The following is a 12,974-nucleotide window of genomic DNA, read 5'->3' as shown; positions in this document are numbered from 1 at the left end:
AAAGAGTAGTCCAGGATCAGAATGCAGCCTAAAATTGCAAAGCTCTTGGACAAAGCATAGGCAAAGGCCCCTCAGTAACTGAGACAGTTCTCATATTCCTCCATACCTTTCCCCCCAACCTCTAAATTGAAATACTACCTGTCTTCTCACATTCAAGACTTTGGGAAAGCTGATACTTCACTGGATGGATCAATGAAAGAATTAAGAGCCAGCTGTCATCTACATAGTGGTAACACTGCAGCCCTATCCTTACTATTTCCTCCAACAGATAAACATTGAACAAGGAGGGGTGGAAACATGCCCCAAGAAGATCAAGACAAATGAGCAATATTCCTCTGAACCACAAGTGGGTTAACAAAATCTCATAGTAAATGGTATCAGAGTGCTAGCAATTGAAAGAATCAGCATGGACATTTGACCTTTGTTTCTCAGTTTAGTGATGGCTCTGGGTTGATGATTAATTATCATTGACCTGAAGGGTTAGCAGATGAATCCTTTCATTATTTGTTCCCCAGTGAGCCTTTTTAATAGACATTAAGACATTCTTGGCTAGCTACATCATAATTCTATTATCTAACTTTATTTCCCCTCATTCTCTGGGATAACACTTATTAAAGGTGCGCCAGCAGAAAGTTCTCCAAATCCACATATTCCAGTCAGGGTTGATATTCCTTGTTATGCAATGTACATATATTCTGGGCTTCCCATAGATTAACTCCTTTTTTTTTTTTTGTCCTTTAATTCATTACTTTCAAGCTCTATAAAAGTGCCAGACTGAGATTCTGAATTTCCTTCATAAAAAAGTAAATCTTGCAAAAGCTATCCAGCCCTGACCTCTTCTCATCTGTGACTATCTCTACAGAGGATGTCTTTCAGTTATTGACCTTCTTCCAGATGCTTCATAACTCACATTGAGATTATTTGCTTTGAAACTGAATGACCTAATATGAAGAACTGTTCTGTCTTTTCCTTATTGAACAACAATGTTTAGCGTAGGAAAAGTGGCTGATGAATCTGAGCTAGCCTAGACCTGTACCTAGGAGACATTCAATTTGGCAATATCTCCAAAAAGTACCATCAAAAGTCTTCTTTTAAAAGTGCAAGCAAGCAAACAACTATCCATTTTCCTCTAAGTTTTACTACTAATTTTGCTCAACTTCAAATCAATGAGCACTGTAAGCAAAACCCAGATCATGAAGCAAAAATAGCTCAGTTGGCCAACCAACCCCTAGTTTAAATGTATTTCAGGCATGGTACTTTCCTCATAAAGAACCTAATAATGTGCAGGGAACTGGATTACTTATATGACTGGGCATCCTGATATGCCCATTTCCTGAAATGGACCAGCTAACAAACCATTATATAATTCACCTGAGTCAGCATTTAAGGAGCAAACATTTAGCACCTGACAGCTATCCTACCTTTGCCAAATAAGTTGGTTCGTCCAGCGCCCAGTGGGCATGTGTCAATCACTAAAACCACCATGTCCACAGTGGTCACTAGCTGAATTACTTCTTGAGTCTCAAAAAAAGCCTAGTTACTGAATGATCCTGGAAACTGAGCTGGTTCTCTCAAGTAGCAATATCTCTAGGTCAGTGTTTCTCAATTAAATTTGGCCACGGAACCCTTTTGAACTCCATAAATAATTGCGGAGCCCCCCAAACTCTTAACAGTCTTCAAATGTCGAAATAAGCAAAGGTCAGCATTTCTCAATTAAATTACACTTAAATTACACTTACACTGGATACCCTCCGCCGGAAAACCCGGAACATCTTCCCTTTTTCGGCGGCACGGAGAACAGCTACTATCGGCACCCTAACAGTGTTCCCGTGGAACCCCAGGGTTCCGCGGAACACCAATTGAGAAACACTGCTCTAGGTCATGGAGAATCAGCCAGGAGGAGCTTACATTGGTATTGCCCATGCTATTTCTGATCTGTGGAAAGCTCAGTCTTCAGGGCTAACAAGACAGCATCTTCTGTGGGCAGTAAACTTGCTGTATAAAATGCAGAATATTCACAATTAATGCTGATCTTCAGTACCTCTTAAAAGTCCAGTGGGTACAAAGTGGTAATTAAGAAGGCAATCCCCATGCAAGACCCCATGTCCTATGCAGCCCATCAGATCTAAATTCATGGCAGGAATCACAGAACCAGGCAGTTCCTCCCTCTTCTCTCCCACTCATAGCCCCTTGGCTCAGTCAGATCAGCACAGTATTCTCCGTGGTGTGTATTAAGTTTACTTTATACTGTCCCCAAACACTACATTTTCATTGTGTTAAAGATTTTTGAACTGACATTGAGTAGCCACATTGTATAAATTGCAAGGGGAAAGCAGAGGTTTCAACAGCCAGGGGGGTTGGCACGCAAGAAGATAATGGCAGCAGTTCTGGTTTTTTGGCCTCCAAGTTTTGGTACTAGCATATTTGTCAAGGCCATAGAGGCCTCTCTCTGGGAAATGTAGAGATTTTAGACACTTGAATTCCAATGCCTTAATTTCTACATTTGATTAGTACACGTTAGCTCATTTACATAAATGATAACCCTCTTCCCTCCCCTCCTGAAAAGAAATGCAGACAACTTCCTAGCACCTCTTGATTTTGTGCATTTGGCTATAGTGAGTGGTAGAAACATATTATTTACTACCCTCTCTTAATCAGCACAAATATCAGTGGATAAACACAGCCACAAATATACATTTGATAAATTATTTCACACAAAAGCTCATTGTGATGATAGGGTTTCCAGTCCAACAGCTTTGTGTTCTCTCTGCCATTCAGCAGGGCAGTTGCACTCAATCCAATCTCAATATTCTTCAGTGTGAACAGCATTAGAATCTAAAACACAGGGATATACTAGGATAGAGGGAAATCCAACCCAAGGTGCCTGGAGAAGCTACCGTGCAGGCTGCACAAGCAGCTCGTATCTCCTTAGAGTACCTTCCTCATGTACAGATACCACTGGAGCTAAGTGCTCCTCCAGCAACTGTGCAGGGGAGCTGCACTCTAGGCCAGGTCTGTTTAAAATTTAAATAAAAAAAATGGATTCCAACAAAAAAAAATTGTTTGATTTAAAAAATATATCATTATTTTTATTTATTCTGGATCCTAACCAGCCTGTGGGCTACAAAAGCATGGCTAGAGCAACTCTCTAGAGTACACTACCCCCTACTGCCACTCTAGACATAGCTCTATGGCAATGGATAGAGACTGGTCAAAAAGCTTCCCTTGAAGACTTTCAGTTTACATTTTTTCAAGGAAAGTTTTAGTTAAAAAAAAATGTAGTTGAAAATCAAATATGCAGTGAAAATTCAGGCTGTTTTTACCCTCTCTAGCCATGAGTGGGTTGTGAGACTACACTTTCAATAGGGTCTCTCTGATTAAAGTCCTAGAAGACTGTAACCATACAGACCCCACCTAAGATGAACCCTAGCCTAGTGAGGGGGCCTAGAACACTTTGGTTACTACTCCACAGCTCTGCAGTTTGGGTCAGAAACAAAACAGGAGTCTCACATCGATCTGGGAGCCTTTGCTGGCCTGCCCCGGCAAGGAAATGTATCCTCTTTTTTCTCTCCCTCTTTGGGGCTGCAATTAAGGGTGTAAGGCAAATTGAATTCCCTGCTCCCCACCGAGCCATCCTTCACAGAAGCTAGCAGCCCCTCTCAATCCTAACCCTCACATCTGCCAGCAACGGCTAAACATATTTCCTTAATTTTTGAGGTAGTTAACATTGGCGTTGAAATTGTCGGTCTGCAGTGTGATCATCCACTTGAGGTGAATGGGAGCAACTCACACTTCTCTGAGCTAATATTGTCTGCAGACATCACCACAATGCAGACTTCAATTTTTTTCAGGTTCTTGGCAGCCACAAGAGCCAGAAGAATTAGTTTATTTTTAGAGGACAGATTAGATTCTTGTGCACCAATGTGGGGCAATTTTAAAACTAATACATGATAATGTAGCAATGTATGTGGCTGTGTAATCTCATACATGAGATCCTGTCCACAGCTGAAGTTGGAACTTAGTGTTTTTGCTGATTGTGACAGAGACCTCCCCAGTTCTTGGCAAATGAGGAGTTAATAGCAACTCTAACACATGCTTCATGGAGGGGCCAGAAAAGCAGCTTCCTAGAAAAGAGACTCCCTCTAAGAAGGCTATTCCGTTAATGCTGGGCTTTGTATCTAGGTGAGAAACCCTGAGTTGGGGGAATATTTGGTATGTTTTATTTGTTTTTTCTATGGCCAAATAAAAATCCTCTGATAAAGGAAATCTGACCAGCTGACCTGTGGGGTATTTTGTGCTGGATTGCCACAATAGCTGATGTTGCTATTCTCTATTACAGCCAGTCTGTGGCAGCAGAACATAGGCCTTCCCTACACTAGAGACACGTAGGGTATATCTACATGTACCTATGGTCTTGGATGGACACATACTCATGACGCGCTTGTACTCCCACACTACGCTCTCTTTTTAGCACACTAGCTCCTCAAGATGGGAATCATACCCCCAGCTTGAAGTCTAGATGTATCCTTAAAAATGGTGGGAAACCATTTGAAACACGGCTTCAACTTCAGTGTATATACAGGTCAGAGTCTGCCACCACCATTTGAAGCATCTTGACATAGACTTGTTCTGAGAAGTGTTAGATGTGTATGGTGGTGGCCTGTCACCCATTTGATATGGAGTTCTCAACATTGTGAACACTGGTAGAACTGAACTAATATTCATTGCAGTGGGACTCTTTAAAAAACCCAACAACCTTCCCTACTGTACACAGGCTCACAGTGGCCTTCTTCGAAGAGCCAGCATCTCACTGTGAATCCCAGTCTTTTAGTAGGTTAATACATTTGTTTCCAAGACTTCATGATCAGACCAGAAAAATCATTCAGTTCTGATTACCTTATTGCTTTTTATCCTTCCTGATTTCTATTTATTCTAGTAGTCACTATCTTGAAATGATACAGCAATACCCATGGATTGGTACCTTCTGAAATCAGCTTAGAAACCCAATTTTCAAATGGTATAAAGAAGTAATCTCCAGCTTACTGTGAAACAGCAGCTGCTAAAATTATATGAGGTAAAACTGTTGCAAAGGTCCATATTTGGCAGAACTTTCTGAACACTTTTCCTGGTTCAATAAATAACAGGAGACTTTTTAGTCTTGGCAGGAATAAATCAAAGATATTTATGAATTAATTATTGTCCATGAACCTTAAGCTATAATTCCAAAGGGCTAACTGGGATAATTTGTATTTTTAAAATGGATAATATAGCATGTTATTGCACTAATTTAAAATATTGCTTAATATTTAAAATATTGCTTAAATATTTCTTTAGACATCTGAAGAATCTTAAGACCTACAGTATCTGAATGCTGAGGTTCAGGTTGTTCTATTTAAGAGTTTCAGGATGGCTCATTGTAGGCAAACAGGCCAATGAGGAAAATTTGAATCTGTGTTCAGATTCTGAAACTCCTGGAAGACTAAGTGTTGGGAGTGGACCTATCTCTAGTTTAAAGAGTAGCCTGAAATGTGGCTAGTCTAACACCAAACTGTCTGTGCAACCCAAAATCTACGGGCAATGTTTAGAAAAATGCCAGTGAAAAGCCAATTTTTATCTACAATTTTTATCTACAACCTGGAAATCTTTCAAAAAGGTTTTCCAATTATAGCAGTGCAAAAAATCTTTAACAACACTAATGAGATAAAAGAAATATGATTGAAGTAAGAAAATAAGCAGGGATTTAAAATATCAAGGTACAGTGTTTACTATGGAAATAGAACATAGTAAGGGTGCCAATAGAAGAGAGAGATGATGTTGAGTCTGCAAAGAGCTAATTAAACAATCTTTGCCTGACAGACACTTAAATTTACATGGAAAGCAAAGACAAAGAAGGATGATTCTCAGGATGCTAGGCCTCCAATTTCAAAAATCTTACAGAGATTTGGCAGAGCAAAACTTTGATCATGAATTGGGGTAGATACTTTGTATTAAGATGCTAATTGGAATAAATTGTGCAAAAACTGAGGAAGGAAAATGTTTTCCTGGAAGTGAATTACTTATTGGATAAAGACTGCACTCTTATTTTGTTCTGGGCCTGGTCCAAGAAGATGTGCCAAATATGATAACCAGCAATGGAAGTTGGGTAACAGCTAGATTTAATAACTGCAATACCATCAGAGCTGAGATGCTGAAGTATTAAGCACTTCAATAAACCAAACAAAATCTTTTAATTTAACAAAATCTGAAGTTAAGCAAATGTGAATCACATGTTGGAGTTTTGCTTATAATTTTGTAACCTATAGTAAAAAGACCGATGAAAAGGAGACTATTCTTTATTAAACCATTTGAGACTGAAATGGGCTTTTAACCTAATTGATTCCAAGCTGAAAGAAGGGCAACTGTGTGTGATTCAGGAAGGTAGGAACATAAGATGGTTACTCTTGTAACAGTTGTTCTTCGAGATGTGTTGCTCACGTCCATTCCATTGTAGGTGTATGCGCGCCCCCGTGCACAGTTACCAGAATTTTTTTCCCATTAGCAATACCTGTAGGGCTGGCTTTGGCGCCCCCTGGAGCCCCGCACACATGCCGCAGTACATAGGGTGCCGCTGACCCTACTTCCCCCGAGTTCCTTCTTGCCATCAACTCCGACAGCGAGGATGGGGGGGCAGATCATGGCATGGACATGAGCAACACATCTCAAAGAACAACAGTTACAAGGTGAATAACCGTCTTTTCTTCTTCGAGTGCTTGCTCATGTTGATTCCATTGTAGGTGACTCAGCAGCAGTACCTTGGAGGCGGGTTCAGAGTTCACAGATGAACTGACTGCAGCACTACCCTGCCGAAGCTGGTGTCGTCCCTTGCCTGCTGACTGATGACGTAGTGGGACGTAAAGGTGTGCACCGATGACCTTGTAGCGGCTTTGCATATATACTGAATGGGCACTTGCGCTAGGAACACCAAAGAAGAGGCCTGCGCTCTAGCAGAGTGCACTGTGACACTTCCCGGAAAGGGAACCTTTGCCTGCTTGTAGCAGGAGATTATCCATGAGGAGATCTGCTGCGAAGAGACAGGTAAGCCCTTCATCCTCTTGGTCACCGTCACAAACAGCTGCGTGGACTTATGGACTGGCTTCATCCTGTCAATGTAAAAGGCCAGGGCTCTGCGCATGTCCAGCATGTGCCACTTCCATTCTTCCTCTGAAGCATGCAGCTGCAGGAAGAATACTGGCAGGAAGATGTCCTGGCTGCCATGGAACTGTGACACCACTTTGGGCAAAAAGGCCAGGTGGGGCCTCAGCTGGACTGTGTCCCTATAAAGAACTGTGAAAGGCGGCTCTGAGGTAAGTGCCCTAATCTCAGATACTCTCCTATCCGAGGTGATGGCAATGAGGAAGGCTACCTTCCATGACAGCAGCAAAAGGGGGCAGGTAGCCAAAGGCTCGAACGGTAAACCTGTGAGCCTGGGAAAGCAGGTTGTGCCAACAAGGCAACTCCAGAGGGGGAGCAATGGACAATTCCAGGAGCATCGTGAACCAGTGCTGCCTGGTCACCAGACCGAGACCTCTGGGTGCTGGAGAAGCCCTCTGTCGGGAAGAAGAGCAGGAATGATGCCATGCCACAGGCGAGTGCCTTGGTGCCGAAGACAGACGATGGTGCCGATCATCCCTGGGGGAGCATCCGGGTGCCGGCAACTGGGTTCTGCGCCGTGAATGCACGAGTGAACTCGACAGTGCTGGGGAACATGACCGGTGTCGACTCCCTGGTGGCGATCATCTGCTGGACCTCCATTGAGATCGGCACCGCCCAGCTGAGTCTATGGTCGTAGATCGGTGCCGAGATGACGCCACTGAATACCCCCGCTGACAGCGTTTCCTCTCCGGCAATCTGTCCGGTGACTGGGAATGCACCCTTGGAGATTGGTGCCTGGACAGAGACCGTCTCCTCAGTGACCTGGCTTGGGGGTAGACACGCTGGGTCTCCGGAGGCAGTTCCACTCCCTGGAGTTCGAAGAGGCTCCCTTGGAGGGCTGAGGGCTCTAGGTGGCGAGCTCTGCTCCTGCGGAGTCTGCTCAACCTGATGGTGTGAAGGTCCTGTGCTCGACCCCGCTTCCTTAGTCTTCTTAGGCGCGGGGGAGCACTGTTTCGAGCGCTGTTTCTTCTGCTTTCTCTTTGTCAATGAGGCAGAAGATCAGTGCGCCATGGAAGTTCCGGTGCCGGAGGGGCGCTCTGCACCAACGCGGTGCTCAGCACCGAGAGGGAGTGGGATGGCTCTGAGATTGGTCTTAAGGAGGCCTCCATCAGTAGGGCCGTCAGATGAATTTCCCGCTCCTTCTATGTCCTTGGCCTGAACGCCTTGAAGATACAGCACTTGTCCTTCCTATGTGATTCCCCCAGGCACTTCAGACAACTGTGTGGGGGTCGCTAAGTGGGAAGGGCTTGCTGCAAGACTTACAGGGCTTGAAGTCTGGAGATCGCGGCATGCCCTGCTGCCAGGTGGAGGTCCCTAATGGGACTAACCTTAACTACTAACTATTTACAGCTACTTATCTAAAATACATTAACTACTTCGACTTAACAACTACTTAAGAACACTTAAAACTAAACGCTCAGAGGCACTTGCAGATTGAGTAAGCAACGAATGCAGTTCCAGTAACTGTCAGTGACGGAAAGAAGGAACTGAGGGGAAGTAGGACCGGCGGTGATGTGCGCAGGGCTCCAGGGGGCGCCAAAGCCGGCCCCATGGGTACTGCTAGGGGGTAAAAAATTCCGGTAACTGCGCAAGGGGGCACGCACGTACCTACAATGGAACCGACATGAGCAAGCACTCAGAGAAGAACATATATTACCAAAGCAAAATTCTTCAAAAACTAAACTGAAAACTGAACTTAAATTGCAGATAGCTTCTTATTTTTGCTTTGAGATATTATGTGCACAAAGGGATCCCCAAGTGGATTTGCAGGAGAGCTTTGTGGCTTGTTTTGCTGAAGAATCACACACTAGAGCGCTCATTGCCAAAATGTTGAGCCCTGCCATAAACTTACATATTATTGTCAGGCTTTCAGGTATAGGCTTTGAAGATCTTTCTCAAATCAGTGAGGGGAAATCAAAACTGCAGTAGCATGATCCTGACTTTACTGAACCAGACTATTTCATTAATAGTGAGCACAGTTTTTGCTGTGCAGTCCACATTCATTCCTCTCACCAATGCCATCTTCACAACGTGGAAGCCTTATGATAGGGGAAATTATCAGAACTCACCTCCAGATAACAAGATGAGCCAAAATAAAAAAAGAGAAAACTGGCCTCCTGTAGAATGCTTAGGAAAGTGAATAGCAAATGTATTTGTGTTATCTTTGCCCTTATGCAGGAGAGAATGGAGAACAATCAATGGCTGGAGTCGTATTTTTCCTATACAATTTTCTGTGAAGAGACTGCACACTGAACTAGACCAGTGCTTTTCAGCCTAAGGACTGAACATATTTCAAAGAGGTCAAGAAGTCACAGTCAATATTTTGGGACAGGTTTTCTCTCCTGTTCTGCTCTTTTCACTCCACTGACATGGTGCAATGGAGCTGGAAAATACCTGCAAGACCCCTACTGCTGTGGAATCTCCCAGTCTGATGTGGGTTGGCTGGCTCTGATATATCCTTCCCTACAGCCCCTGAAACAGCAGATGACTTGAGGACAGGTAGGGGAAGTGGCTGGAGTGCCCTGATTTCTGGCTGTCCCCGGATGGTGTATGATGCCTTGGGAGATGACAGCCAGCTGACACAAATTCAAGCAGCTCCCAGTCTGCTCTAACCTGGATTGGAGCTGGAGTAGAGATTCAAAGAGCCATAGCTGGTTGTTGGTTCTCAGCTTCACCTTCTTTACCCCTCTGCTGGACTGCCCTCAGTAGCTGTATGGGAAGAGGAGGGGAGCGATCCTTTGTAAGGCACTCCCCCAAGCTCAGGATGAGCCAATTAGGCTCCAATCCTGTTCTTTCTTGGGCTCCCAGAGCCTAACAGGGAAGCAGACGATGGAGTAGCCAGACTCTCTTTTCCTTCCCTTGTGATAGAGCAGGCAGCCAGTGAGAGAGCTGCAGACCAGCTAAAGAAAGGAAGGGCCACCGGCTGCTAAAAGCACTCCTGGCTATGACCTGGTAGCTGGGATCCTGCTGCTGCACTGAAGGCAGAAGGAGATTGTGCTTGCTCCTCCTAGTGAGGGGGCTGATTTAAACACTTCAGTTTACACACTGCAGGGGGCAGCTCGAGGAGCCTATTGTCAAGAATACGTTTTCTTCACGCAGTCATTCTTGAGAACGACCATGTAGAACACTGAGCGCGCCACACGGGGCCAACACATGGACACCCCTGATTGGACAATACTTTTATGAATTAAAAAACAATCTGGAGAGAAATCAGCCAATTCCTAGCTGAATGCTGTAGAAACTTCTTGCAGGTCAAATGCCAAAGAACTAGAAAGTGGAAAACATGACCATTATTTAAATAAAAATTGACAGAAACCACTGCAAGTGACCTGAGGGGTTTTTTTAAACTTAAATTTCTCTAAATAGCCTGGATACAAATTACCTCTCTTTGTGTAATATTTATTGTTTCACCTTCCTTGAAATGGAACTGGCAGGCACTTTGCCTAATGCAATGAAACAGTGACATGCTGCAAACCTTTGAACAAGGAACTCCCTACAAGTTCCCAACTTCGTCAGCTATATTAGACTGACTGTTAAAATGCACCCTTCTCCTCAAACATCATCCAACAATTCCTTACTCCATTCTTCCCCATCCTCCAAATCCATTAGTCCTGGCCCAGATCTATGACCTTACAGAGAAGGACAGATTAGATAATCACATCCTGTCTGACCTTGGAATCTATGACCCACAATACTCCCTGCTCAGAGCATCTCATGGAGGCTCCCATGTCTGGCAGCTAGAGTGCTAGTGCCAGGGCAGGCTGTCCTGTGGCCTCTGGCTGTCATCGGTGGTTTGGAGATGTGGGTTTCCCCTAGGTGGCAGTAGTGAAAAGGGGGCAATTCTCCCTCCCACTCCCAGCTCATCAAACTCTGGGCTGTGCAGGCAGGCACAGGTTGGGAGAAGTTGGCTGCGGAAATCTTGATGTAGCAATAAATAGGCCCTGCAGCAGCCGGTGAGGGGAGGGAAGTGCAGGACTACTTGGTTAATTTCCCAGGTTCTCTTTGAGGCACTGGTGGGAGAAACAGAAAGGGAGTTTCCTTTGCACTGCTGCAAGAGTAACTGTAGCAAAGCTAAGCCTTGTCCAGTTGCTGTGTACTATACACAGTTATATCTTCAAGGAGATACAGGACCTCATTCTCCTCTCACTTACAGACCAGTCACCTCCTTGACTTGTGATTTATACAAAAGTGAGTGAAGAGAATTGGGCCCCTCTAATTTAGAAACCAGAGGTTAACTTTTTGGTCAGCGCTACAATGTACTTAGCGTGTTAGAATCTGTTCCTTGTCAGTGTTTTCCAAGTAGGGTACATTAATATGCCCAACCCCTTTATTTCTAATTAAGTGTTCTCTTACGGTGTTTGCAAATTAGAATTAGTATGGTAGAATTTCACTTCATGCCCACAATGAATATTTCCCAATTGTGGCAACTGGAAGAAGAGTTCAACTAGACTGTCTCAAAGCAAACAGTTGAACTGGAAGGACTCTCTCTCCACCTTGACGTTCTTCATTTCTACTTGCCTGATCTATAGCGTTCATCCCGTGACCCTGATGACCTGCGGCGGTGATATCGAGAGGAAGAGGAAGGGGTAACAGGAGTTCGACGTTCTTGTGGCAATGCCTGATCCACCCCTGCATTAATGAAAAACAAATAATTCAGATTGGATTACAGAAGATTGTTGCCAATGCAGATTTGAGCACACAAAAAAATCAAACTGAATGTTAAACCATTTAATTTCTATTGGTAAAAACACTAGTAGTATTTGATCAGCTGTTCTGGCCTAGTTTTGTGAATGGTGATGACCAAGACAGTCAATGCCCGAAGAAGCATACATTCTACAAACACCTAACACCAAAGGGGGATGATTTATTTCTCAATCACAACTGGCTCCTGTAGAAATAGTATTCAGGAGGCTCTGTGTTTGTGGGTGGGCGGGTGGGATATGAATGTGTAGGAAGCCATGGGACTGGGTCTTGAAGCTATCCTGGCAATTAGTTAAAAATAAATCCAAAGCAAAGTGATTTTGTAGCTACTGAGGACCAGGAAATCAAAAATGACTGCATGGTACAGATCTGAATAAGTAAGTCATTTTGCTGAAAACCTTTCTTTTGAAAACAGTGGAAACAGATTGCTGTCCTGACAAAGCTATCTGCAATGTCTCAGCATTTCTGGCCCTGTACCTTTTGTTTAGGCTTCAAATGCTCATCCCTTTTTTCCGGAGCCACTTTCAAGAGAGAAAGTGTTTTCTTGAAGGCTGGCTCGCATGCAGCTGATAGAACCACAGCAGCCTTGTTAAGTAAGTTGTTCAAGAAGCTAGAGATTCTTTTTCACTTCCTTCATGGAAAGTACAGAACTGCACAACAAATCTATACTACTCTCTGACAATGTAAGTTGCACATGAAGACCAATCTTCTTAGTGGTTCCATGTCAAATGAAGGAAGGATCAAAAAAGTCCCAGACCTAATATTGTGCAAACGACGTGGTAAATAGTAAGGAAAACATACTAATTCCATCTGTAAATGATACAAAGTTAGGTGTTACAAACATTGCAATCTTTAAACTGAAAAAGGGCTTAAATCAACAGACAAAAGTAAAATGCGTTACACAGGCAGGAATAATCAAATAACCACAAATTGGTAGATTACACAGTACTATTAAGAAGATTGGGGTATGGGTGGGGAAGTTGGTTACAGGTGGATGATAAACTCTATAGTCAACAATACTTAGTTGCAAAAACAGACCATTGACATAGTTTGTTACTATAGGAGTAATGTGTGTAAACAAT

At 43.6% G+C, this 12,974-nt stretch overlaps 1 protein-coding gene across 9 annotated transcripts in view; it reads right to left on the bottom strand.

Annotated features, from left to right (window-relative positions):
- Window positions 1-12,974, bottom strand: part of DIP2C (disco interacting protein 2 homolog C) — a 483,513-nt gene that overhangs the window by 188,829 nt on the left and 281,710 nt on the right. For all 9 annotated transcript variants that reach the window (XM_067542679.1, XM_067542671.1, XM_067542674.1 and 6 more), the window contains one exon: window positions 11,710-11,820. In XM_067542679.1, the coding sequence (XP_067398780.1) occupies window positions 11,710-11,820 (111 nt within the window). The remainder of the gene's footprint in view (window positions 1-11,709; window positions 11,821-12,974) is intronic.

The sequence above is a fragment of the Emydura macquarii genome, unplaced genomic scaffold, assembly GCF_026122565.2.
Source record: "Emydura macquarii macquarii isolate MOO-44397 ecotype Brisbane River unplaced genomic scaffold, CSIRO-AGI_Emac_v2 contig_719, whole genome shotgun sequence".
NCBI classification, from domain to species: domain Eukaryota; kingdom Metazoa; phylum Chordata; order Testudines; family Chelidae; genus Emydura; species Emydura macquarii.
Note: the sequence above shows the minus strand (reverse complement) of the source record. Positions and strands in the feature narration are given on the sequence as shown.